The sequence below is a fragment of the Rhipicephalus microplus genome, chromosome 1 (assembly GCF_043290135.1).
Source record: "Rhipicephalus microplus isolate Deutch F79 chromosome 1, USDA_Rmic, whole genome shotgun sequence".
NCBI classification, from domain to species: Eukaryota; Metazoa; Arthropoda; class Arachnida; order Ixodida; family Ixodidae; genus Rhipicephalus; species Rhipicephalus microplus.
This window is the reverse complement of record NC_134700.1, coordinates 222,570,277-222,598,185: the sequence shown is the minus strand read 5'-3', so window position 1 is coordinate 222,598,185 and position 27,909 is coordinate 222,570,277. Positions and strand designations below refer to the sequence as shown.

At 46.2% G+C, this 27,909-nt stretch overlaps 1 protein-coding gene across 2 annotated transcripts in view; it reads left to right on the top strand.

Moving 5' to 3' along the window:
* The window catches only part of LOC119166869 (retinal guanylyl cyclase 1), a 205,713-nt gene that overhangs the window by 116,216 nt on the left and 61,588 nt on the right, over positions 1–27,909 (top strand). For both annotated transcript variants that reach the window (XM_075891432.1, XM_075891433.1), the window contains exons 5-6: positions 14,304–14,394; positions 18,740–18,821. In XM_075891432.1, coding sequence (XP_075747547.1) covers positions 14,304–14,394; positions 18,740–18,821 — 173 coding nt within the window. The remainder of the gene's footprint in view (positions 1–14,303; positions 14,395–18,739; positions 18,822–27,909) is intronic.

Sequence of the window (27,909 nt, the reverse complement as noted above, 5' to 3'; positions counted from 1 at the left end):
CCCGCGATCGTTATTCATCAACCCAGGGAACCACCAACGTTCCATGGGTCATCGTTTGAAGACCCGGAAACCTGGATAGAAACATACGACCGTGTGGCCACCCTCAACCACTGGGACAACGAAGAAAAGCTCCGTCGTGTGTACTTCTACCTGGAAGACACCGCAAGGACCTGGCTAGAGAATCGGGAGTCCACGCTCCGAACGTGGGATGTCTTCTGCGGCGCATTTCTGCAAACGTTCGCGAGCGTCGCTCGCAAAGAGAGGGCCGCTGCTCTACTCGAGACCCGGGTTCAGCTACCAAATGAAAAGGTTGGAATTTTCACAGAGGAGATGACCCGCCTACTTCGTCACGCTGACCCAGACATGCCTGAGGAGAAGAAAGTTCGTTTCCTCATGCGAGGAGTCAAACAGGAGCTCTTCGCGGGACTAATGAGGAATCCACCGAACACCGTCCAAGAATTTGTTTCCGAGGCGACCACCATCGAAAAAACCCTGGACATTCGCACCAGACAGTATAATCGTCGCCTGACTCCAGAATGCGCTGCTGCTCAAGTCAGTGACTCCGAAGACCTGCGTGAAACGATCCGAGCGATCGTGCGGGAAGAGCTGCGCAAACTGTTGCCTTCGGCGCAGCCTCAAGTGGATTCGATCGCCGACATTGTGCGAGAAGAAGTCCGGCGATCGCTTCAAATTCCCCAAACACTGCTGCCCGAGCCAGAAACTATGAGCTACGCCGCTGCAGTGCGCCACAACACTCCTCCCCGTTCACGCCATAACGCCGCCCCGTCGCACTTCCGTCGCCAGACGCCACCGCCGCCACCACCCCCACCGACGTCCTACCGTTCCCCAGCGGGCCAGCGCAGTGCGCCGAGGAAAACAGACGTTTGGCGTGCACCTGACAACCGCCCGCTCTGCTACCACTGCGGCGAGGCCGGGCACACATACCGCCGTTGCCAGTACCGACAGATGGGACTGCGTGGCTTCGCCGTCAATGCACCGCGTCCGCAGCCAGGAGATCGGCCACGTGACATCGCCGACTACCTGGCAGGAACTCAATGGACACCACGAAGTCCTTCCCGTTCGCCGTCGCCCAGCCGCCGCATGTCACCCCACCCCCGGCAGTACTCTGGCCCAACGCGGGTCCGGTCTCCTAGCCCGTATCCGGGAAACTAAGGGCAGCAACCAATGGAGGTGCGGTTTCTGTGCGACGAACTACCGAAGATCCGACGACGACAACGCCGCCGCGACGGAGCTTTCCGAACATAACGCCAACCAGGCAAAGCCCTGACGGCGAAAGCTCATTTACCGAAGGTGGCCTGACGACGCAACATGGAAGCAGCGGAACAAGCCGACGCAGCCGTGACCCGACGCCACGCCCTAACTGTAATGCGAGACGGCGAACTAGCGACCTCGACGTTCTTATCAACGGCCACAGTGTGACCGCTCTCGTCGATACTGAAGCCGACTATTCTGTCATCAGTGGGTCGTTCGCCGCGAAGTTAAAGAAAGTTGGGACAGCTTGGAAAGGCCCTGAAATCCGCACAGCCGGGGGTCATCTCGTAACGCCTGCAGGAATCTGCACAGCGAGAGTCACCATTAACGGCCGTATTTATCCTACAGACTTCGTAGTCCTACAGCGTTGCTCGAGAGATGTCATCCTTGGCATGGACTTCTTATGCCTCCATGGTGCTGTCATCAACCTAAAAACAAAGTCGATAACGTTATCCACAGAAGAAGCACTACCGCCGCGCACGCCGTCAGGACACCATGCCTTGAATGTGCTGGAAGAACAAGTCACCATTCCGCCTCGCTCAAGTGTCATTATTTCAGTCGGCGCTCCTAAATCACCTGACTTGGAAAGCGTCATTGAAGGCAGTCAGCATCTGTTGGTCACTCGAAATATTTGCGTAGCAAGAGGAATTGCAGAGCTGCGGGGAGGCAAAGCAACGGTTATGCTCACGAATTTCAGCAATGAGTACAAACATGTGAACAAAGGAACAACGGTCGCATACATCGAAGAAATTGTCGAGGCCACCAGTGCTTTCGCCCTCGCGGATTCTGCGGAACCTGCTCAGAGGAACCAAGCCCCTCCCATAGCTTTCGACGTCAATCCCAGACTTCCGAACGATAAGCAAGAACAGCTCAAGGCCCTGCTCCTGCAATACGAAGATTGCTTTTCGTCGTCATCGAAAATTCGGCAGACCCTAATCACGAAACATCGCATCATAACCGAAAAAAATGCCAGACCACTCCGTCAGAGTCCGTACAGGGTTTCAACGCGAGAACGTGAGGCCATGAAGAGACAAGTTGATGAAATGCTGCGGGATGACATTATCCAGCCGTCCAAGAGTCCATGGGCATCCCCCGTGGTGTTAGTGAAGAAAAAGGATGGGACCCTACGTTTCTGCGTCGATTATCGCCGCCTGAACAAAATCACAAGAAAGGACGTGTATCCTCTCCCACGAATAGACGACGCACTTGATCGGCTCCATAACGCCAAGTACTTTTCGTCAATGGACCTCAAGACTGGCTATTGGCAAATCGAAGTCGACGAAAGAGACCGAGAGAAGACGGCGTTTATAACACCGGACGGCCTCTTCGAGTTTAAGGTGATGCCCTTCGGCCTTTGCTCAGCGCCTGCAACTTTTCAACGCGTTATGGATACAGTACTGGCAGGATTGAAGTGGTAGACTTGCCTTGTGTACTTGGACGACGTCGTCGTGTTTTCCTCGAGTTTCGACGAGCATCTTCGGTGACTTGCAGCTGTACTTCAAGCCATCAAGACTTCCGGACTCACACTGAAGCCAGAAAAGTGCAGATTTGCGTATGAGGAGCTCTTGTTTCTGGGGCACGTTATCAGCAAGTCTGGAGTTCGTCCCGATCCACGGAAAACAGCCGCCATCGCCGAATTCCCGCCGCCCACTGACAAGAAGGCCGTGTGCCGATTTCTGGGCCTGTGCGCCTATTATAGGCGGTTCGTGAAAAACTTCGCCCGCATCGCCGATCCTCTCACTAACCTTACCAAGGCCGACGTGGAGCTCAAGTGGGAAACGCCACAGGAACACGCTTTCCAGGAGCTTAAACATCGCCTCCAGATGCCTCCGTTACTTGCCCATTTCGACGAATTCGCCGAGACAGAAATACATACTGACGCAAGCAGCGTAGGTCTTGGCGCCGTTCTTGTGCAGAGGGCTGACGGACTTGAAAGGGTTATTAGTTACGCCAGCCGATCGCTATCCAAAGCAGAAGCAGATTATTCCACAACAGAAAAGGAGTGCCTCGCCATCATCTGGGCTACGTCGAAATTTCGCCTTCCTCTACGGCAGGCCCTTCAAAGTTGTGAGCGACCACCACGCCTTGTGTTGGCTAGCCACCTTGAAGGACCCTTCAGGGCGCCTCGCACGATGGAGCCTGAGACTTCAAGAATATGACATTACTGTCATTTACAAGTCCGGCAAAAAACACTCCGACGCCGACTGTCTCTCTCGTGCGCCTGTCGACCAACCGCTACCCGACGACCCGGATGACGACTACTTCTTGGGAACGATAACTACCGACGACTTCGCTGAGCGACAGCGGGCCGACCCAGAACTTAAGGCCCTAATAGAATACCTCGAAGGCAGGACCGCTGAAGTCCCGAAGGTATTCAAGCGCGCACTTGCGTCGTTCTTTCTACGAAACGGTCTTCTACAAAAGAAAAACTTTTCACCGCTTCGAGCTAAGTACCTCCTTGTGGTGCCTTCAGCTCTGCGACCAGAACTCCTGCAGGCCCTGCACGACGATCCGACGGCAGGGCACCTCGGTGTTTCTCGCAGGCTCGCGAGGATACAAGAAAAGTACTACTGGCCACGTCTTACCACCGACGTCACTCGTTATGTCAGGACATGCCGGGACTGTCAGCGACGCAAGACACCGCCGACAAGGCCAGCGGGACTTCTGCAGCCAATTGATCCACCTTGCCGACCTTTCCAGCAGATTGGTATGGACCTACTGGGGCCGTTCCCGACGTCGGCTTTCGGAAACAAGTGGATCGTGGTAGCTACCGACTACCTCACCCGCTACGCCGAGACAAAAGCCCTGTCAAAAGGCAGTGCATCCGAGGTAGCTAAGTTCTTCGTCGAAAATATCGTCCTACGTCACGGCGCCCCGGAGGTCCTTATCACCGACAGAGGAACGGCATTCACTGCCGACTTAACTCAAGCGATCTTGGCATACAGCCAAACAAACCACCGCCGGACGACAGCGTACCACCCACAGACCAACGGCCTCACCGAGCGGCTTAACAAGACGATCGCCGACATGCTATCAATGTGCGTCGATATCGAACACAAGACGTGGGACGCCATTCTTCCGTATGTGACCTTCGCATACAACACGGCGGTGCAGGAGACGACGCAGATATCTCCATACAAATTGGTCTACGGAAGGAGCCCGGCAACGACGCTCGATGCCATGTTACCCAACGTCACCGACGAAGAAAACCTAGATGTGAGCGAGTACCTTCAACGCGCCGAAGAAGCCCGACAACTTGCGCGTCTCCGTATCAAGAATCAACAGACGACCGACAGCCACCGTTACAATCTTCGACGACGCTTCGTGGAATACCAGCCCGGTGAACGTGTTTGGGTGTGGACGCCGATACGCCGACGTGGACTAAGTGAAAAGCTTCTGCGACGGTACTTCGGACCGTACAGGGTGGTTCGACGTCTCGGCCCACTTGATTACGAGGTTGTCCCAGACGGCATCACGAACTCTCAACGACGCCGATCGCGACCTGAAGTCGTCCATGTCGCGCGCCTCAAGCCGTTTCATGCGGGTTAACAAACTGAAACAGTGTTTTTTTTTGTATTATTGTTGTATCGTAATTTATTCATTGTACTTTCTTGCATTCTTGTTGTACCTTCATCTTTAGTTAAAGCATCGGGACGATGCCTGTTTTCAGAGGGGGGCAACGCCACGTTCCATTTCCCAAGTTTTTGTTATCGCCCCAAAACACCAAAACGAAGTCTCCTGTCTTCGGCCACGTCACGACCCCGTGACAATATTGTGGACATTCTATGTAATAATAATAATAATAATAATAATAATAATAATAATAATAATAATAATAATAATAATAATAATAATAATATGCTCCATTGCTGCATCGGGATCAACACAGTGTCGCAATGCGGGGACGTCCTCCTTCTGATGCGGCAAAAAAAGGGAGGTGTGCATGCAACACCTGATCGTCGACAATGCAGGAGGGAGTGAATTGGGGTCAATCGATCTTTTTATTGGGTATAAATCGGGAAAACGTATCTATTCGTTATAACAGGAAAGACTTCATGCGGACACCAAACCAACCACCCTTGTACATTTTGTGGTGCCATCCGGAATAAACATTATTGCTGTTTAAGAAGAAAATGGGCGCTGGTGTCAAGTGACTGCTTTGCGAGCTGCAACTTGTCTTTCATCTCATTTCGAAGACTCCAACGTGACTCGGAAACCATTTGAAACACATCTTGTTAGACGCCAGAGAATCGATGGTCATCGTTCTTTTAGGATTTCATATACGCTGCTATCATCCATATGAAAATGAAGTTTCTTATTCGTTTCCGGAGTTTCTTCGGAGTCGGAAAACATTACCCAGCTCTGACCTTCCTTTGATTTGCAGCAATAAATTCTGAAGCTTATTTATGCCACAATTCCAACAATGCAGTAAAAAACAACAAATTATGTCCCCATGCTTTCGGTGGCTAATTGTCTATTAGATTCATTTGGTTGCGTCAACTTTCACGTCGTTGTAGCACCGGTTATCATTACATGCGTATATTTCTCACTGTCGTCCTATTTCCACAGCCAAGAAAATCAATTCAACATATATATTAACGCAATAGCGTTAAAGAGCTCGTTTTGCGAAAATCCCGGCGTCGGCGGTTGTGAGCGAAAAATCATCTTCTTCGTGAACAAAAAATGGAGAACGATACAAATAAAATAAATGATAAAATAATCCTCAGTCCGAATGGTGATGGACCCTTCGTCGTTTGCATGGCAAGCGCGGATGTTCAACCGGACAGACACACGTCTGCTTGTGAATACAGTGAAACTAACTTCCTCTGCTCGTAAATGCAGCGAAAGTAACATTAATGTTTTACACACACGTGTCCTATACATGCTTCTCAATGGAATATTAGGTACTACAGTAATAATGCGCGGTAAAAGCACCCATCGCCAGCGGGCGGCAGAACATGTGATCATCATAAAAACCTCGTGTGTAAAGCCGGTCACTCACTACAAATGGCACACAGCTACTGCGCCGATTTCCTTAAAGGGGTGGTGACACCAAATTTGTGGAATGCGCGTTCTTTGCTGTAAGCGTTTCCTTCAGCTCCAGGAAGAGTAATACACACACCAAGATTCGTGTATTTTCGGTAAATAGTTTAATACTACTCTACTTATGTGGGCCATTCTCTGTTTAGCCTTCGCGGCGACAAGTAGGGCAATGACGTTGATGCATAGGTGGCTTGGCCACGTGACCACAGAAAGCTGTGACGCACATCGTGCTGAGTTTCGTCTGCTCTCACGCGCACGTGCCACACAAGTGCCGCAGAACAAACGCGCTGACAGTCGCCATGGCCAGCTGCAGCAGCATCCAGGCAGTGGCAAGGCAAAAGGCAGCCGCAAGTAAAAAAAATTGCCCGCAGCTTCTCTCGGGGGAACACTGAGGAGGATGCGGACCATATAATTGGTTAACGGGGTGTTAAAGTGCGACTTACTTGGGTCGATGGCTAAATTGGTTAACGTGGTTGTGAAATGGGGTGTTAAATTGCGACTTACTTGGGTCGATGGCTAAATTGGTTCACGTGGTTGTAGGAGGGGGTGTTAAATGAGTGAACACGTACACACGTATGCGAAAGGGCGGCGCTGGTCGAAGGGACGTCGATCATTGTGTTTGTGGATTCGTTGGAATTCATTTCACCGCGACCTTGGACGTCGACGCGCCGTACAAACCAACCGACGAGCGGCAACTGAGCGAGCGAGCGCCGACCTTGAGTATATATACAGCGCGACGGCGCATGCGCTGTCAGCTGTCGAATGTTCTCGAAGGAGAAGCGCGCGCGGCACAGATGGTGGGCGACGGCGCGACGGCGCATGCGCGCGCGTCAGCTGTCCAATGTTCGAGAAGCGGCGCGGACGGCGCACTACAAGGCGCGAGCATAAGATGCTTCCGCATCTAAAATATGTTCATATTTTCAACGTGTGTACAGAACGCGGACGAGGAAGCCTCCTGACGCTAGATGGGCCGGCCTCTTTTGGGGGCCGATACGCTGAAGGAGCACGGGGCAGCCCCGATGTTGGACGCGCGCGGCGTCTCTAACGGACAAGGACGCGTCGAGTGTCTCTTCGAAAGCACCCAGTGTCCTTGACGGACGCGCAGTTTCTCTGCAAGAAACGCGAACACACTCGTCACTACAGATCTGGTGTGACGTCACGACAACTGCCATTGCTTCTCCTATTCTGAAACGTCAGTGCTGCTGCGCAAGCAATGGGTCTAGATCGTAAGAGTGGGCATTCAGCTACACTTTTAAACGTGAATTAAAATATGTATTTTGCGCGTTTGTTTTCTCCGATCCTTCGTGTGGAGAGTCCTTGCATACAGAGGAAACCCACAACAGGCTTGGGATAGCCTCGAAATTTGGTGACACCACCCCTTTAAGGCCACGTAGTGGGTGCGAAAGGTTGCATGCACTAAGTGTTTGAACTACGATCTAGAAACAGGACATCGCTATCGTTTTCAACTCTTAAAGGCAAAGCTTTAAGGTTCCCTAAATTTTCTTTCATATGAACGAAAGCAATCGCGTTGCGGGCGTTCTCGCATAAATGAGTGCGTTGGCTCATAATGAATTGCGATCATCTACTTTGTTTATTTTTCCGAGGTCGACGCACTCAAGCGGACGATGAATTTAAATGAGCCGCTAGTCATTACGTGACTCGCAGCTAATTTCGAAACTTCGAGGACGTGAATTCCTCATGCAGGTCAAGGTTCGCCATTGGCTAATGAATTTAAAAGCTAATGAGGACGATAGGCTAATGAGCTTATGCAACGCAATATTTTTATCGAAAATACAGTGGAGCTTTATAACTTTGATGGGTGGACTTAGCTGGTGATGAACTGACGGTACAGAAAAACAAAAAAAGTGTTCATTGTTTTCTTGCGTAATTTTGCCGCTATCTCCTCGCATGCCTTTTGAGCCGAGTGAATTGCAGCCGTTTTTTGTACGTTTTTTTTTTAAGTTGCGATATCTGCGTTGATCATTGAGATAGAGTTGTTGTTGTTGTTGTTGTTGTTGTTGTTGTTGTTGTTGTTGTTGTTGTTGTTGTTGTTGTTGTTGTTGTTGTTGTTGTTGTTGTTGTTGTTGTTGTTGTTGTTGTTGTTGTTGTTGTTGTTGTTGTTGTTGGAAAACGCTGGAAGATGGCTGTCTTAGAGTCAGCTATTGGAACAGCATGAAATGGAAATTAAATCAATGAAAAGACAAGAAAGTAAAGCAGTTCAAACCGTATGTATCGACGTATGTATGTATGTATGTATGTATGTATGTATGTATGTATGTATGTATGTATGTATGTATGTATGTATGTATGTATGTATGTATGTATGTATGTATGTATGTATGTATGTATGTACGTACGTACGTACGTATGTATGTATGTATGTATGTATGTATGTATGTATGTATGTATGTATGTATGTATGTATGTATGTATGTATGTATGTATGTATGTATGTATGTATGTATGTATGTACATGACACCGGATGATCAGACAGGAAACGGCGTGAGGTTACAGCAGTATACTGTATGGATAAGTGAGTTTGCCTGAGTGCTTTGCGTGCACCCGGCCCGAAAACCTGATGGCCTTCTCTTAAGTGAAGTGTTTTTGTCTTTCTATGTATACGCTATGCTGGTAGAACATCTCGCAAGGGAAGTAGTTGTTATGAAAAAGAAAGAAATAGCTCTAACCTTAAGCATAAACTGTGAACTTGATGTAGAGAAGGTGTTGGCAAAGGAACGTTAGACTGGTTAGTTTATGGGGTTAAATGTTCCATAGTGAGTCGGCCTATAAAAGAGACACTATGGTGAAGGTCTCCGTAAAACTTCGACCACCTGGGGTCTTCTACTGCGACAGCATATCGCGTAGTACACGGGCCACTAGCATAATAGCTCCACCGAAATGAGACCACCATGGCTGGGGTCGAAATCGTCGTCTTTTGATTCAGCAGGGGAGCAGCCTATTTATTAGGCCTCTGCGGTCGCTGAAATAAAAAATTGTCTTAGCAGAACCTGAAAAAGGGGAACGCAGCTGAAAGACAAAGGAACAAAAGACTGGAGTACGCTTGAGCTTTGCCTTCATGAGTGGAACGCAGTAGCTTAATAGGGTCCCGTTCGCTTTCACGTTCTCATCTGCCTGCCACGGTTTGCTTCTCGGTGCACGACTCGGCCGTGGCTCGAGGAAAGGAGCCTCTGGCGCGTAGCATGGGTTCTTTTACACTCTCCTGTAACAACGCATGGGCACTGCAAGTATATATACAGTTGCCGAATGCGCATTGCACCATACTTCATCATTTTGTGAATTAGCCACTGCGCATTTGCAAGCCGATAGAAACCCTTACATAGTTGTATAACTTGTTTACGCGGAGGTTGATAAGGTTGACTTTGTCGGAGTTCTGCTTACTTGGTGGGCCTTTACGCACGCTCTACCCTCTTTTCGCTCTATTCACATAGCGTGGTGCTCCGTGAATATTACTAGCCTTTGGGGGAGTAAGTAATTAAAATTTCAATAATAAACAAATAAACATATAAAAAATAATAAATAAATTGGGCGTGCTTCTGTGCTGCAACACTCGGCTTCCACGCAATAGGACTGGGTACATTTCCACCTCAAAACCCCAGCTTTCAATATTTTCCATTTTTAATGCTTGCTCGGACAACACCTACCCTCGCTCTGATCAAACAATGCCCCATCTTCCACCACAATTTCTGCCACAAGGACTTTTTAACATTATCACCTTAAACCTAATTGAGCATAGAAAATACAAGTCAGGTTAAATGCGTCGAGGCAAATGGTGATGCGTTATAAGCACGCGCATTTATTCGCCACGGTGTCTGAAACTGAGCATTTCAGGCGGCGCACGTACTCTAACCGTATGCATAACAGGTCTCCAACACATGGCCTGCAGCTTCAAAAGGAATAAAGTGTTTGTGACATTACTAAATATAGAAATATTTGTGACTTTCGTACATGTTTCTCACGTCGCTTACTGCCTAAAGCAATTAACAACGCTTTGTTTGTGTAAGATACCAAGATAGGACTCGTCCCAAGCACTTTTTTCGCGAGGCATCCCATGTGGTCACCATGTATTTGAACACAAACGCGGAACAAAATCGGTATATTTCACAATCTCCGTTCAGTTTTGAGTCATTCTGAAAGTATCGATGCGTCTTTCGTAACCCTGACGTCAAATCTTCCTCAGAAAGAATTGACAAAGGGGATATGGGGCAGTGCTGAAAGACGTGTTGTTCAACACTCCCCCCCCCCTCCCTCCACTACACGTCTCCACTCTAACCTAGAAGTGTGGCAGCTTGGGCTAGTTGGTATGGCATGACGATAGTTATAGCGCGAGAACAAAACGACGACACAGAGACAAGAAGGACACGTGTCGTGTCTTTCGTGTCCTTCTTGTCTTTGTGTCGTCGTTTTGTTCTCGCGCTATAACTATCGTCCAATCTAATCTTTTTTTCGGTCCTTGCAAGGTTAAATTTTGTCACTGCGTGCCACTTGTGGAGGTGAGCTTTCGGCACCTTGTATACATCAAATGCCGTTCACGGCAATGAAGAGAAACAAAAAATAATACATTCTCTCCGCATTTCAAATACATACTTCAGCGGCCAACAACGCATTAGTTTGAGGATGGCATTAGGAAAGTGCGACGTAAGCTCAGGGCCAGTGTTTCCCAACAAGCGTCGGTGGCGACAGCGAGTGTTAAAGATAAATTTGTTTTGTTCCGCGCGGCGGTGTCACCTCGTGTCGCGCGCTCCCCATCCGTGCTGTGTGCACAAAAAATTATCGGGCAAGCTCATCAATAAGAATTGCTAACGCAGCCTGTTTATCGATCGCATTATGTGTCGAAATCATGGCTAAGGACTCACTCGCAATACTTTTGCGCTTACTTGTGATTCGCTCGGCGTTTTAGCACTCTTTCTTTCTTTTTCAAGGGCGTTGACGTATAGTGTCCCCCTTTGAAGACGATTGTAAACTACTATATTTTAATTAATGTGTTTAAGAGTACGTCGTTGCTGGTGCGTCCCGCTGACTATCATTAAATTATTTCATTCTATATGTGAAGATTTCAACAGTGGCTTCTTTTTCCCTCCTAATGGGGCTTTTGTTATAACAATGTAGTATACTCCTGCACATAAAAGAAGCATGTTGCTGATGATGTGCTTCTTTCCAGCAGGGATAACCTGATTACGTTAAAATTTTGTTGCCAAAAGTGGTGTTCTTGCCTCAAAGCATTTCGTGGTGTTTGTCTCAATATATTATTCATTGCGATCACTACGTGATGCCAAGAAAAATGTTAAATTCAGCGTTGGCAGGCATCGGACAAACGCCACTCAGTGAAAGCAACATTTTGTCAGCAACGTGCAACCAAACGGTGCCAAAAGCTGCTACAATCTTTATTTTAGACTTTACAAAAGCACTGGCCTAGATACTAAGCCATAGGCTGCTATGCTAAGTGGCTATTGTAAATGCACCACATCTTTCTGTCCCGATCATCATCCTTCATCCCTCTTTCTTTTCCCCTTTTCTTATCCCATATGTAAAATAGCAGGCTAGAACGAACTAGCTCAGGCCGATTTCTCTGCCTTCTAATAAATTTTCGCTCTCTCTCTTTCTCTCTCAGTCGTTATTTAGGTATCGACCTATTTCGCTTGGGCATCTTACGAAACCTCAGAAGTTTCTAGCATGTTTACACATAATCAAGCCACTGTTCAACAACGCATATATAACCTTGTCCCCTACTATTGGACAGACCACTCAGTGTTTCAGTTAAATCCGAGACCAACAAGACCTCCTATAGAGTATTACGCAGCTATTAATTTAGGCGCATAAATTATGCGTCTGCTGCAGTTCCCGCAGAAAAACTTCAAGGAAGATAAGAAAGTTGTCGACGTCACGCAGTGGGCGGGACACGATCTGGCGCCGTTTACGCGCGGCGTTTATCGATCTGCAGTCATTCCACTCGAGTACGGCTCAAACGTCTCGTGCTTCTTTTCCACTCACTCCACAAGACGTGGACACTCGAGGCAACTCGTAAAAAGTTTGCGTCTCAAACTAACGTCTCGGAAAGTGCACCGTTAGAAGGCCGTTATTATTCGGGCCAACGACACGGGAACGCGCGTGGCCTCGCACAACGCAGTTGCTAATAAATGCACCGCCCTCCTAATCTTGCTGCGCTCGTTAAACCGCCCTCTCTCCCACCTCTACGAACCGCCCGGGGCTTGGAGAGATGCCGCCAACTTCTTGGTTCCACGCTGTCACTTTTTTTCCAGCGGCGGCACAACGCGAAAAAGGTGACAGCTAGCTCTTGCGGGGAGTTGGCACTTTACGAGGCGGGGCGCGTGCACGTCGGAAATTTAAGCTCGGGTCGCGGCCTCTCGCACGATAATTCCTGGGGCACAGGTGGGACACGCCTTTGCAACACTGCGGGGAATGGTATCTAGTAGAAGAAGGGGGAAAAAAGCGAGGCAATGGAGGTCTTGCTCGCTAAGGCACGATTAACTGTCAGACGCTGTTATAATAGTTGGAGAAAGAGCGCTTGGCTCTGGCCTCGCCGCGCTTCTCGAGCCATTTGTAAAGACGAGACTTGTGTGTCCAACTCTACGGGCGCACTTTAAGTCCCGCTTGTGCACACAGACATCGCATGCACGCGAGGAACAAAACGAGGGTTAACGTCGCGCGTATGGTGGCTCATTGCTCGCCCCCACTCGCGTAGGCTCACCGCGTAATCTTCACGCCACCCCTGCCGTCCTTGGTTCTTAGCAGACCAGACCATTTACCCTCCTTTCCGCACGTTGAAGCTCACTCACTTTCCGAGCGCTGACGCTAAAATTGTGATTTTCGCTATTTTTTTTTTCGTTGCGTGTTCAAATATCCGGTAGATCGCACGAAGTTCAGTAGCACCTGTAGAGCCTTCTAACGCGAATGTCACTCTCATCTCATCTCTCTCTCTCTCTCTCTCTCATCTCTCTCTGTGTATTTCTTGTAGCACGTCAGGTTTCCAGTTTGTCATTTAATTTGCAAACTTACTGTACTATGTAAACCAGCGTAAAACTTCCATGCGGCCTCATATGGCGTCATTCGCATCTATTTAGTATAAAGTTCGCAGTGCTGTACAAAAAGTCTAGGTCGTCTTATAAGTGCATTACCTCTAATCATGTTTGATAAAGTCGCATAGGAATTCTTTTTTGTACGTACATCACTCCAAATACTCCATCAATCAATTATTCAACATGAGCTGAAAAGGCACTTTTTTATGATACCATGCCTGTTCCGTCGTGTCATTCAGGTTCTTGTCATTGGTTGTAGTTTTTTTTTCAAGAATGCTCAAAAAATTTCTTGAATCACATGAAGGTCTTTAATAATTACCTTATGTGACAGTCTCTTATAGCAAGTGACAATACACAATATATAATAGACATGGTGGTTTCGTTGCGTTAAACCCCAACAATTAAAAAACCAGTAGATATTGTGTCCTGAACTGTGTTCCTCTTATTATGACCGATCATATGCTACCAAGCTGAGCTTTCGCATACTCCAGTCAGAAGCAAATTGAGTCTCTTCTCATTAGAGCTGTACTAATATCACTGCTGCTTATGCTATTATATATATAGGAGTGATATCACTCTATTTTTTGTCATTGACTATTTGTTTATAATTGCTTTTTTGCAATGTTTCGCAGGATGTTTCCCATAGCATGAGGGGACCTTTTTTGTTTTTAATTAAACTGGCACATACAATTCACGACAGCACTGAATGTTTCCTGCTAGTCGCTTCTATTGACAAAATCAATGAGATGCTAACAAACAGAAATTTTCCCCATCGCGAGGAAATAAATTATCTTTCCCCGGCCACAACAGTGATGCTTAAAATTGCGTTGCGATTAATTTATTCAGTCTAGTGGTTGTTGTTGTTTTTTTTATCTTAAGATACAGTATGCTTCGATATATTAACCCGATTGTTTTGTACCGCTTTCTACCAGGTTTTCCCCTAACAAGTGGAGAAACGGTGGGAGTGACAGCTTCCCTGATAGTGTGCATATCGGCAGCCTTGGGAGTCACGGCTCTGGTCAGGTGAGTAGGCATCGCTCGCCCATTACCTCTGGCATCCCAAAATAGACCATGTATGACGGCCCTCCAGCTCCCATCACCCAGCCACACCTACTTTTATCTATCTATCTATCTATCTATCTATCTTTCTATCTATCTATCTATCTTTCTATCTATCTTTCTATCTATCTATCTATCCATCTATCTACCTATCTATCTATCTATCTATCTATCTATCTATCTATCTATCTATCTATCTATCTATCTATCTATCTATCTATCTGTCTGTCTGTCTGTCTGTCTGTCTGTCTGTCTGTCTGTCTGTCTGTCTGTCTGTCTGTCTGTCTGTCTGTCTGTCTGTCTGTCTGTCTGTCTGTCTGTCTGTCTGTCTGTCTGTCTGTCTGTCTGTCCATCCGTCCGTCCGTCCGTCCGTCCGTCCCATCCATCCATCTATCCATTCATCCATCCATTCATTCATCCATTCATCCGTCTGTTCGTCTCGAAGCAGAGTACACGTCTATACCACAAAACAAGGCAACCTAACTGCGTTCGGCGGTGTTCATAGAAGACATCCGTGATTGGTAAATCACACATCACCAAACATGACTGCTTATACGGAAAAGTGCGAGGAGACGAGACAGGAACATGCAAACATAACCGCCGTGTTTGAAGACACTCACGCTTGAACATAGAAACATAGAATTTTGTTCTTTTCCTGTCGCTGGTGCTTCTGCTTATTAACAGTAAGTGCACCAAAAATCCGAGCTGTAAATGCTTCACGAATTTTTTTACATACCTTATAGGTTGCACAGTTTGCTCTGATGACGAATGAGCTGTCGCTTTAGTTGTGCGTGAGTTCGTTTTTTTTTTCTTTTTGCGGGGGAGGGGGGGGGTGTTTGCGCGCTTGCATGAGACTTATTATTTTAAAATGAGACTATGTGTTAAAGAATCGAATTGTTTTATATTGCACTCAGAACTTGAAAATATGTCGGGCGAGAGGGGGGGGGGGGGGGAAGGCTGATTAGTGGTTAAATTTGGAACACCAAGCACGCATGCTTTAGCTTTACCGCAGTAATAGTGTTCTTGTGGCGGGGCACCCTTTACAGAGAAATTTCTAAAAGAGTGCTTGTATCACTTTTTCAATGGGCCTTCGTTAGACATGAGTATCAACCCGTTTCAACTGTGTGTCCTAGACATAAATAAGTAAAATACTCAGTGAAGGCGCAATAATCTCTACCTTTTGTCCTAAAACAGCAAAATAAATTTATTTTTTGAAGACTTTACCTCTTCGCTAAATAAAGTAGTGCTTCCTGGTATTTCGTATCTTGTGGTAAAACCTAGTCTTTAATAATTACTTTATCGCTAGCCAAAATTGTGGTCAATTATACATGCGTATAATTTTGAAATAAACCTACAGACAAATATTAACTACCACTGCATTTCCTATTCCGTTCTCTAACACCAAACGCAAAAGCTTCTGTAGTTTGCTTTGTTCCACAATGTCTTCAAAGAAGCAATTTTTATCGGCTTACGTGTTAGATAAGTGATGAGCTCACGCGTGTACGATTCCCTCGCGAACACGGGAGCTGAACGGGTGGACTTTTTTGCCTTTTTTTAGCTTCTAACTGACGCTTCTCTACCTGCTGCACCAAAAAAAAATATAATTGCGCCTGCGCCATGTTCCGGCGGTAACGGTGGTTCCCTTGGGGTCTTTAAGGAATAACTGTGCTGCTTTATTCAGCTACTCTGAAAGCCTTCTTCTATCCTGTTTTTATTGGACTATCTTGTCGAAATAAAAAAAACAGACAAATTCGCTTAGGTGCATTTGCCATGGGACCAATGGGACTGGTTATTTCTGAACATACATCTTTAATATTTATAACGTTCATCTGGAATGTGAGAACATTGTGCTTGCGCTGAGGTGAAGTAAACCGGAAATCAATATATATGGTGGTTGTAACAATTACAGCACAATAAACGTAAACAAAAACGAAGCTGCTGAAACACTGATGGGTACGTTATTCATACACGCATATTCAGAGCCAGATGATTCCGCCGGTGTGTCCGCCATGGCGGCTCCGGTTAAGGTACTCGGCTGGACAGTGGTTAAGGTACCCGAAGGTCGCGTGTTCGATTCTGGCAATGGTGTTCACATCTTGATGGAGGCGAAATGGCGGAGGCCCTTGTACTGTTCGGCGTCAATGCACGTTAAAAAAACGCCAGACGGCGTCTCTCTTAATCATATTGTGCCTTTGGGACGTAAAACCCGAAATATATGTTATTTATTATCATTCCGATGGTGTGTTTGGAAAGCTCATTGAATGGCCTCATAGTTTAAAGGATTCCCGTGTGCTCACATTTGGGTGCACGTTAAAGAACCCCAGGTGGTTGAAATTTCCGGATCCCTCCACTACAGCGTCTCTCATAACCATATGGTGGTTTTGGGACGTTAAACCCCACAAATCAATCAAATAGTTTGAAGCATCCCTGGGTAGTATAAGAAGCCTGCGCATGCGCATTGAGAGACATGAATGCGTGCCACTTATCTCGTAGGTCACTGAAGCCGCGGTAAAGGCTGTGACCAAGCTAACAAAGAATAGCGAAATAGACCATCAATAAAGTAACCCTTCAACGCGAAGCCTTCGCTTCAAATTAGGCAATACACTGATGGACACTCACGCAGTATTAACGCAGTTGTGGTACGGTGGTGAAACAGTGAGTGAAAATTGTGTGTTTGAGGGGATCAAACAGTTTGAAGAAGAGCAATGTAAGTCTAGAGGAGACGTAGTGGACATATAGCAGCGTGTGACAATGGTGCCTCAAGTTATTGCGCAAGAAGCGATCGAAGACTGTTTTCTACAGGTTTGCAATGAATTCTCGTAAATATTCCGTAGGTAACACTGACTACTCTTTTCACTAGTTGAGCATTATGTTTGTCCCTGCTGTCTATTTAACGCGACAGCGTTAAAGAGCTCGTTTCGCAGAAAGTCCGGCGTCTGCATCGTTTATTGTGAACGAGATATCATATTCTTGTGTGTGGCCAAAAAATCGAGAATGATGCAAACAAAATAAATAACAAAAAATTCTGGATTTGCGTGGCAGATGTTCTACCCCACAGCCGTACGTCTTTTTTTTTTACGCGTTTACTTGGGAATGCAGTCAAAATAACTCTCTCTGCTTGGAAATGCAGTGAAATTTAAGTAACTTTCATGCTTTACAAACACACGCACCGTGTATTCATTATTCACAGTGCAACATGCAATATCGCAGTCATAATGCGTGGTGCAAGCGTGTACACATTGTCATCCGGCGTCAGGACATTCGATTATTATAACTGCTTCATGCTTTAAAGCCGCACACCCACTTCAAAAGGCACACGCGTTACTGTGAATATTCCCTAAAGGCCCCATAGTGGGTGTATTGCAAGTTCGAAAAGATTTCATGCCCATAATTGCCCATGAATTAAAGCATGCTACCTTTTACACAGAATGCCGTCATAGATTAGAGCTTCACTGACACAAGGCACATTCACCTTCATAGATTACATTGTGGACACCAATTAAAGTTCTCGAGAAACATCAAACAATAAAAATATGCACTAAGTATTTCAAGTATGCACTAAGTCGAGAATATTTTATCGCGATCAACTCTTCAAGGCAAAGTTTAAAGCTACCCCAATGTTTTCTTTTGTTTTCTGAAACAATGTAAATAAATTTTATAGGCGAATCTTAAAGTAGGAAGCAAAAGTTATAGCGCAGTTTGCTGCACCTTATATCAAACACTTTTGTACTTTGATGCAAGCAGGAAGCGAGCTGTGGACGGATTATGTTTTGTTAATCTCTACATTCTAACAAAAAAGAGCCAATATAAACCGGAATCGAGTTAGATAAATATAGCTGCAGCTGTGCATACCCCACATTAAGGGGATGAGGAGTGTGTCAAGTTATTCTGGTTCAATTGCAAGCTTAACTGATCCTAAGGGCACCATCTTTTTTCTGTCTATTGTAGAAAAGTTTCGGATTTGTTCTCATGCCCGAATAGTGCCGAGATTGGGAGGAGCGTGAAACTGTGAAATAAAGTTGGCGACGAGTTGTATTCACGTTCCCCGATGATAAACGTATGATGCCGAACAGAAAAAACCATCTCATTTTTAATGCTAAACTTAAATGGTGAAATGCGAAACTTTTTCTAGCCCACCGTACGTATACTGGTACGGGTAACACGGATATTTCTGACGGTGTTTAAACGTGCACTTACGTGACCCATGCATACTTGCAGACGAGCAAGTTTAAATTTCTTGGACTTTGCTATTCGCGTATCTATGAGAGTGATTTCGTTCAAAACTGCTTCATTATCCTCTTTACCGCAGACGCAAATTGGCTGTCAAACAAATGCGCCGACGAATTCTGCTCTCGCAACAAGACATCAGCCTCTCACCTCCAACGAAAAAGGTAAGACAGTTTTCTTTGTTTGGTATTTTGAATGCAAAGCATTTCTTACTGAGCTTCGGCGACTTTGAGCGTATCTATCTATCTATCTATCTATCTATCTATCTATCTATCTATCTATCTATCTATCTATCTATCTATCTATCTATCTGTCTGTCTATCTATCTATCTATCTATCTACCTATCTGTCTATCTATCTATCTATCTATCTATCTAGCCGCCTACGACTAAAAATGTTAGCTCTCCTGGCCGTTTGGATAATGGCATCAATACCAAACTTGGTATGATATAACATCGCTGTATGACGAACATAACTGACTAGTCTTAACATGAAAATCATGACATGTATGTCATAAATGTCATGACTTACAAGTCATGGTCTTGCTGCTCTTGCGGTGGTTTCATTCACTTCATTGTTGCAAAACTGATGTGGTATGACATGACTGCATGGTGAACACAAGCGACAGGCCCTAACATCAAAATTATGACATGTGTGTCATGTAACAACATGACGATATGCCACACTCATGATGTGCTCGCGGCCGTTTCGTTAGTTTTACATATACTGAATTTCGTATTACTGGACGTGAATGGACGACGAAGGTATGTGACTTGTGCAAACATGGTAATCATGAGATGCGTGTCATGTAAATACCTGACTACATGCTACGCTCATGATGCGCTCGCAGCCGTTTCGCTAGCTTCATATGTACCAAATTTGGTATTACGTGACGCGAACGAAAAACATAGGTAAATGACACGTTCAAACATTATGATTATGACATGCATGTCACGTAATAACATGACTACGTACCACGTTCTTGATGCGCTCGCGGCCGTTTTGCTACCTTCTACCTTCACATATGCCAAAATTTGGTATTACGTCCCGTTAATGGATGACGAAGGTATGTGACTGGTGCAAACACGATAATCATGAGATGCGTGTCATGTAGGTACATTAATACACGCCACACTCAAGGCGCCAATACACTTCCACGTGAGCCGGTGCGTGTGCGCACCGGCGTTCGTTTTATCGCGTTACGCCCGCGATGCCACGTCAGGCGTCGCTATCCCCCTGGTAGAGATCAGTGGATCTGCCCACTGACCTTCATTCTGGATCTGCGTGCCATATACTCGCGGGCACGCGCCGAGCTGCGTTGCTTTGACGCATGCGCATTTGAGCGCACATGGCGTCCCTACGTCACGAAGAGAGGCAGACGCGGTGCTAAGTAACGACGTCGGCGCCAAATGCAGCGGGTCGCATTTCGCGCCGGTTGCCACCGAGTCGCGCCGACGTACGCTGGTCGCGCCGGTCGCGCGTGGCGTCACACTACAGAGTGCTCGCGCTTTGCTAGCGTGGCGTCACTGCGCCCAACCTGCGCGTGCGTCAACGTTGCGTAGGAGCACGGAGGAAGGAAAGAAATTAGAGGCCCTGACGTCACTCGTTGTGAAGCCGCGATGAAGCCGGAAGTCGGTCATATTGACTGGGCAAATTCTCCTCTCTTGCTTACATCCGAGTGTAAAGCAGAAGGCACGACTCTCTGTCTCCTGCTCGGAAAGCACGTGAGCTGCGTAGCGCGCGTGTCGTAACGATCCGAAACTAATGGAACGGGGCTCAACGACACCTTCGGCAAAATCGTTTCGTGCGAGTATTAATAGCTAGTAACAGCTCACCGACAACGAAGCAAGTATAAGAGTACGCGCACTAGATTCACTGACAACGGCGAGTGTTTACACGTCATTGATTCAGCAACTGTACAGACAACACGATCGGCCTTCTACGGTTGCATTCCGCCACGCGGCCGACGCAGCGTCCGGCCACTGTGTCCGTGTTCCGCGTGAAACTCACCGGCGTCAGCATTCTGCGACCGTGGTGACTTCAAGCATGATTCAAGTGACACTTGAACGCGGTTCTTGTTACGTTGAGATTACATGTAATGCGGGGGGAGAGTATACGAAGCGGTACAGAAAAGGTGTTTTAATACGCACATGCAAGTTCTTACTGCACACACACAACACGAAACTACGTATGTGCACATGGTTCTCATTGCGTCTTGCTGGGCTCAATAGCGTCGTCCGTTGTCACAAGCAGGAGCACTGCCCAACCGTCACTGACCTGCAAGGCGTTCGTTGTCGTTCCTCTTTGTCATGGTGCCCAACGCAGTTTCGCTGAACACTAATTGCTTCATCCGCGTCATCTGTCGCACGACACGTGGATATGCACTCGTTCTACGCACTGTTGAAACCCCGTGATCGACAAAAAGATTTGTAAACGTTGCTAAGAGTGCAGTAACTGCCAGGAGAACACTGCGTAACCAATAACGCGGCGCAGAGCACGGATATTGTCCGCCACGGCTCAGCACGAGACCTGGGGAGGCACACATGCCGCCACCAGCCACGGCCGCTCACTGCTAGACCAGCTCCACTGCGCAACACGTAACAATAACGACGCCGCCATTGTGCCCAGTGAATATGGCCGCCATGATGTCATTTCCTCCACACTTTTCACGTAGCGCGCCAGCTGGGCATGCCCTCTCTTACCTTTCCTTCCTCCGTGCGTAGGAGTATATTGGGCCCTTCATGACGCGCTCGCCGCCGTTGCGCTAGCTCCACATGTACCAAATTTGGTATCACGGGAAGTGAATAGACGACAAAGGTGAAATCACATGACCAAACCTGATAATCATAATATGCGTTTCATGTAAAACATGACTACATGCTATGATCACAGCTTTCTCGCGGCCGTTTCACTAGTTTCACATATACCAAATTTGGTATTACGTGACGTGAATGGATGATGAATGGAATTGACACGTCCAATTATGATATTCATGATATGAATTTCATGTAAAACATGGATACATGCTACGCTCATAGCACGCTCGCTACCGTTCCGCTAGCTCCATATATACCAAAGTTGGTATCAGGTGACGTTAATAGATGACGAAAGTAAATTAAACGTCTAAACATGATAATGATGACATGGAAGCCATGTACGGCATAATTTACCTCCGCCTCTTAACGTTGTGCTGATATTAAAGTGACTTATCACCCTTCCTCATTCGTGTTTCGCATATCATCGATTCCCACTGTACGTGGGATCGGTCAATTTGTTTCCGCTGAGTTACTTAGCAGTTGCTTTCTAGACGTGGCGGTGTACTTATGCTATAGATTATTTCAAATGTGAAAAACTGGGGGGGGGTGGGGGCTGTCGTATGCTGTCATTGTGGCTTAACGTAACTCGGGCCAAACTATATATGTACAGCATAGCCAACTGTCGCAAAATTAGCACGTGCTCACGCCAAATAGCATTATTGTCCTTGTCCTTCGAACGCCCTGATAACGATGAACAGTGCGGACTTTACGAAGTGCATGCGCAACGAGCGGGTGGCTTAAAGCTCCCCGCCTACGCAAAGTGCACAACTACACGTGGCATCTTACGGACGCGTGTCGGGTGCTCTACCAGTGAGCAAAAGGAAGAATTTTGACGCATGGGCCACTTGAGAAACGTGCATCCGGTAAGTCTTCTGCGGTAGTTAGAAACAGTCCATTTTACAAGCACAAACGTTCCCTTTCTTGCGACACGGTTGAAGCCGATGGGAAGGGGACTCGATCGCGCTCTCGCAGTATGTTCATGAAAACGAAGCTCGAGCGTCTTTCGACTTTTTTTTTCTGAGTTCTTTTTTCTTGCATTCTTCGAACGCTGCCCCCCAAGGTCAGCATTTGCTTCAAACACCAGTCCGGCGGGGCGCCATCCAGTCTGCCACATAACGACCTTTGAGAGCAGAGGAGCGCAAAAATAGACGTTCGCCAAACATCGATCTCGCGCAAATGTGCGCCGAGCTAGCACGCTCCCATGCCCGTGACCAGTATAGAGCCTGTGGGATTTGTGTGCCACACGCTATCTATCTATCTATCTATCTATCTATCTATCTATCTATCTATCTATCTATCTATCTATCTATCTATCTATCTATCTATCTATCTATTTATCTATTTATCTATTTATCTATCTATCTATCTATCTATCTATCTATCTATCTATCTATCTATCTATCTATTCAGTTATGGCTCGCGCTGGGCCAACGAGTTTTCCAATGAGATCACGCGTCACTGGTCCTCTCCGTTATTAAGTTTGACATAATGTGAGTCGGAACAGACGCGGCCGCCACTGAGACAGCATCGAACGAGTGTGCTTCAAGGGGTGGCGCGAACCGGAAATATCCTCTTCGTCGCTGTCTTGTTTGATCTTGCAGCCTTCTTAAAACGTAATGGTGTCATCGTAGTCTCCCCCCCCCCTCTTCGATCTTCGGCTGTACGGTGCCCCGCCCTTTCTTCCCTCTCGCGCCCCGCTGTCCCCGGCAATGTGCTGAGGTAGCAGGGATGACATGCTTTGCGGCTAATTCCATCGAGCCAAGCGCCGAGCAACGCCAGATGGCCGGAATAAGGGATCGCTTCGTTATCCCTTTCGATGGGCTTGCATTCGAGGGAATGACGGCCTGGCGTGGACACTACACCGGCCTACACGGCCGCCCCTATGACGGTTTGAGAGGGGGGCGCGCGTGTCTGTAGATGTGCGTTAGCGCCACGAAAGAGCACATTTTTGTTATCATCATCCCCCCTGTTAGGAAATCGCAGGGCCAAAAGGCGAACTCAATGAAAAGTGATTTGTGCTAACTTGTTTATTCGGGGCTGTGTCGACATGGTGCCGCATTTCAGCCTCGCTGTGACGCTGGCAGCTTTGACAAAAGAAGAAAAAAAAAGATGTGTTTCGCGGATCCCGTCCCTCGGGGAAAGCAAAGTGCATCAGTAATGAGACCATGCCTTGTCATTTGCATGTTGCTTGCGTCTTTCATTCTAAGTGGTGTTGCTCGAATAGCAGGTCTCACAGTGTCGTAACACTGTGCTTGCAGCGGTGTATGAGCGAATAAGTCACGTTAACTATTGAATTGGTGCACGCGACAATCAAGATCAAAGTGTGTGCGCTTAGTGTTGATACTTTTGATTATTATTATTATTTAACTGTCGAAGTGTTCTCGTTCTTTCAATTATTCATTTATGCTGATGCGCTAGCTGCTAAACGAGTTGACTTGCAATGCGCGCTCGTACACATGCTCTTACTTTCTGTGTCACTGCAACGTCTCTTAATAATTATAATTAGCAAGACAGGTTGGCTGGAATATTGGCTGTTGATTCGTTCTAGAGCTTTCTAGGTCATGTCTTCGGTAACTCTTTGTTAGAGCACAGCTCTTAGACGTTGAGTCACCTCATCGTTGGCGAAGTCGGTGTGACCGATAGAGCGAACTGGGACAAAACAGATCGAATGCGGACGTGGGCGGTGGGAGGCTTTTGTCTTGGGGGTGCAAACCCGTGTTGCATCATGGCGGGAGAGGTGGGAACTGGTATTTCTCTGCGGGATGAGGGGGGGGGGATGCTCGTGCAGATTGGTGGGGGGAGGCAAGTGCCCCTTTTTGCATCCCCTTGCCGATGCCTATATAAGCAGAGTCTGTCCTCCATATCACGAGCTACTGGCCTCTAGACCAGCTTTCAGTCAAAGCTCGTGCGCACGCAGGGCTGGCAGGTGCGCCGCGGCTGTCTTCGCTCGTCGCGACAGGGATTTCGCCATTTCGCTTGGTTTGCCACACCTGCGAGGTACACAGTGGTGTGCGTATAGCGCTTGAGAGATGCTAGTTTCTGCAGCAATATATAATGAATGATCTTACATTACTACAACTGCAAATCGCCAAAGCCCGAAACACAGGTGACGCTGCCCGAACACAAAGCTGCGCTGAGAATTCACATTAAGAAGTATCGTAATCGATGAAGTTATTTTTCATGATATATTTATTGAAGACCATAATGAACATTATTAAATGCTGCTCATCGTTTAGGTATCAAGGAAGTGAGCCTCAATGTTGCTAAGTGCACTCGCAATGCAGGAACCAACAACGGCAAACAAAGACGCTGTTGTTGTCTCCAGCACTGCTAGCATAGTTTGTTCACTTTTGTGCCCCGCCGCGGTGGTCTAGTGGCTAAGGTACTCGGCTACTGACCCGCAGGTCGCGGGTTCATATCCCGGCTGCGGCGGCTGCATTTTCCATGGAGGCGGAAATGTTGTAGGCCCGTGTGCTCAGATTTGGCTGCACGTTAAAGAACCCCAGGTGGTCAAAATTTCCCGAGCCCTCCACTACGGCGTCTCTCATAATCATATGGTGGTTTTGGGACGTTAAACCCCACAAATCAATCAATCAATTTGTTCACTTTTGTGACCCGATCAATTCAAGCAGTCCATATGCGCGACCTCCTAAAATTCGTGCAGTGACATCACTGCTCTTTAAAAGCTACAAATGGTACCTCATTATCTACATAACATCTTGGGTAGAGAGCACGCAAGGCGCTATAGTTGAAAGTGAATCTGTCATCCATGTAATATACATGAGATAAATAAGATTTCCAGCCAGAAAAGCTTGATGAATTCAATGTTTCTGCATTACCTCTTTTTTTTTTCTCGTGACATGGCCGCTTTTCTTACTTCCTTACTTTTATGGACATCAGTTGTATGGACGTGGGAGTCAAGTAATCCAACCATGCGAAGCAGATTCTACGACGTGGACAAGCCATGCTGAATTATTTTCAAACACTCGATAAACATGGCGCTCCTATATGAACTATTACATCACCGCCCACTAAAGGGAAATATGTGTAGATGCAAAGAAGTGGGTGCTAACGCTCTACACTGGCGGCATCGTTGACGCTGGCGCTCATCGCGGCGTTGCGCAGGATAGAAACCTGGCAGGCGCAAAGCACACAGTGATGAACCGGTGTTTTCTATATCATGCCAATTGCTGCTAATGGGGAATGAGAGACTCAAGACTCCGATTGGACACAGAAACCTGCCGTCCGCTTTTAGTTGTTGCGTAGGCTGTGAATTTTTATTGTTCAACAATACACAGGAGAAATCTCCCACAGGCACTATCTTATATATATATATATATATATATATATATATATATATATATATATATATATATATATATATATATATATATATATATATAATGAGATATAACAGACAGTAATGCCAAGGAATGTACAGGGGAAGTTATTAACATTAATGGAATGTAAATAAGAAGAAAGAAAAGTGGATGAAAAAATTACCAACTGTAAGCAGGAATCGAACCTACGACCTTCGAATTACGCGTTCGATGCTCTAACCACTGAGCTATTACAGCGGCACTCCCTCCATCCACTTTTTTGGGTTTATCTGTGAATTTAGAAGTAGGAGCGACAGTCAGCGCCATCTATAAGCCAAACAACGAGTGTGAAAACACTCTTATGCGCATGTTTGGCGTCACGTAGCACGTGAACTTATTATGAGCGGGCAGCTGATTAATTGTCCCTCTTATACAACCTAAACACACCAAGTCTGCCAGTACGAGACCCTCGTTCAATGAAATAAGGGAAAGAAGTGTATACCTAAGGGCTCGTTTTTCCGTGTTTTTAACACAATAATAATGAGATATAACAGACAGTAATGCCAAGGAATGTACAGGGGAAGTTATTAACATTAATGGAATGTAAATAAGAAGAAAGAAAAGTGGATGAAAAAATTACCAACTGTAAGCAGGAATCGAACCTACGACCTTCGAATTACGCGTTCGATGCTCTAACCACTGAGCTATTACAGCGGCACTCCCTCCATCCACTTTTTTGGGTTTATCTGTGAATTTAGAAGTAGGAGCGACAGTCAGCGCCATCTATAAGCCAAACAACGAGTGTGAAAACACTCTTATGCGCATGTTTGGCGTCACGTAGCACGTGAACTTATTATGAGCGGGCAGCTGATTAATTGTCCCTCTTATACAACCTAAACACACCAAGTCTGCCAGTACGAGACCCTCGTTCAATGAAATAAGGGAAAGAAGTGTATACCTATAAGGGCTCGTTTTTCCGTGTTTTTAACACAATAATAATGAGATATAACAGACAGTAATGCCAAGGAATGTACAGGGGAAGTTATTAACATTAATGGAATGTAAATAAGAAGAAAGAAAAGTGGATGAAAAAATTACCAACTGTAAGCAGGAATCGAACCTACGACCTTCGAATTACGCGTTCGATGCTCTAACCACTGAGCTATTACAGCGGCACTCCCTCCATCCACTTTTTTGGGTTTATCTGTGAATTTAGAAGTAGGAGCGACAGTCAGCGCCATCTATAAGCCAAACAACGAGTGTGAAAACACTCTTATGCGCATGTTTGGCGTCACGTAGCACGTGAACTTATTATGAGCGGGCAGCTGATTAATTGTCCCTCTTATACAACCTAAACACACCAAGTCTGCCAGTACGAGACCCTCGTTCAATGAAATAAGGGAAAGAAGTGTATACCTAAGGGCTCGTTTTTCCGTGTTTTTAACACAATAATAATGAGATATAACAGACAGTAATGCCAAGGAATGTACAGGGGAAGTTATTAACATTAATGGAATGTAAATAAGAAGAAAGAAAAGTGGATGAAAAAATTACCAACTGTAAGCAGGAATCGAACCTACGACCTTCGAATTACGCATCGAACGCGTAATTCGAAGGTCGTAGGTTCGATTCCTGCTTACAGTTGGTAATTTTTTCATCCACTTTTCTTTCTTCTTATTTACATTCCATTAATGTTAATAACTTCTCCTGTACATTCCTTGGCATTACTGTCTGTTATATCGTTATATCTCATTATTATTGTGTTAAAAACACGGAAAAACGAGCCCTTAGGTATACACTTCTTTCCCTTATATATATATATATATATATATATATATATATATATATATATATATATATATATATATATATATATATATATATATATATATATATATATATATATATATATAGTGCAGCCAATGAACGGTTGTGCAGCGTGATCAGTTTTTTTTTTTTGTTTTGTTTTCAATCAACAAACTCGTTAGCAGACGCTGCAGCGTCAGCGTTGCGAGGCAAGGCAATAGAGGAATGATCGTAGGAGAGAAGACAGCGGGGGCTGTTAACACCACTGGGAGCTAGGGCACCTAGAGGAATAAGAGAGAGGGAGCGGTTGT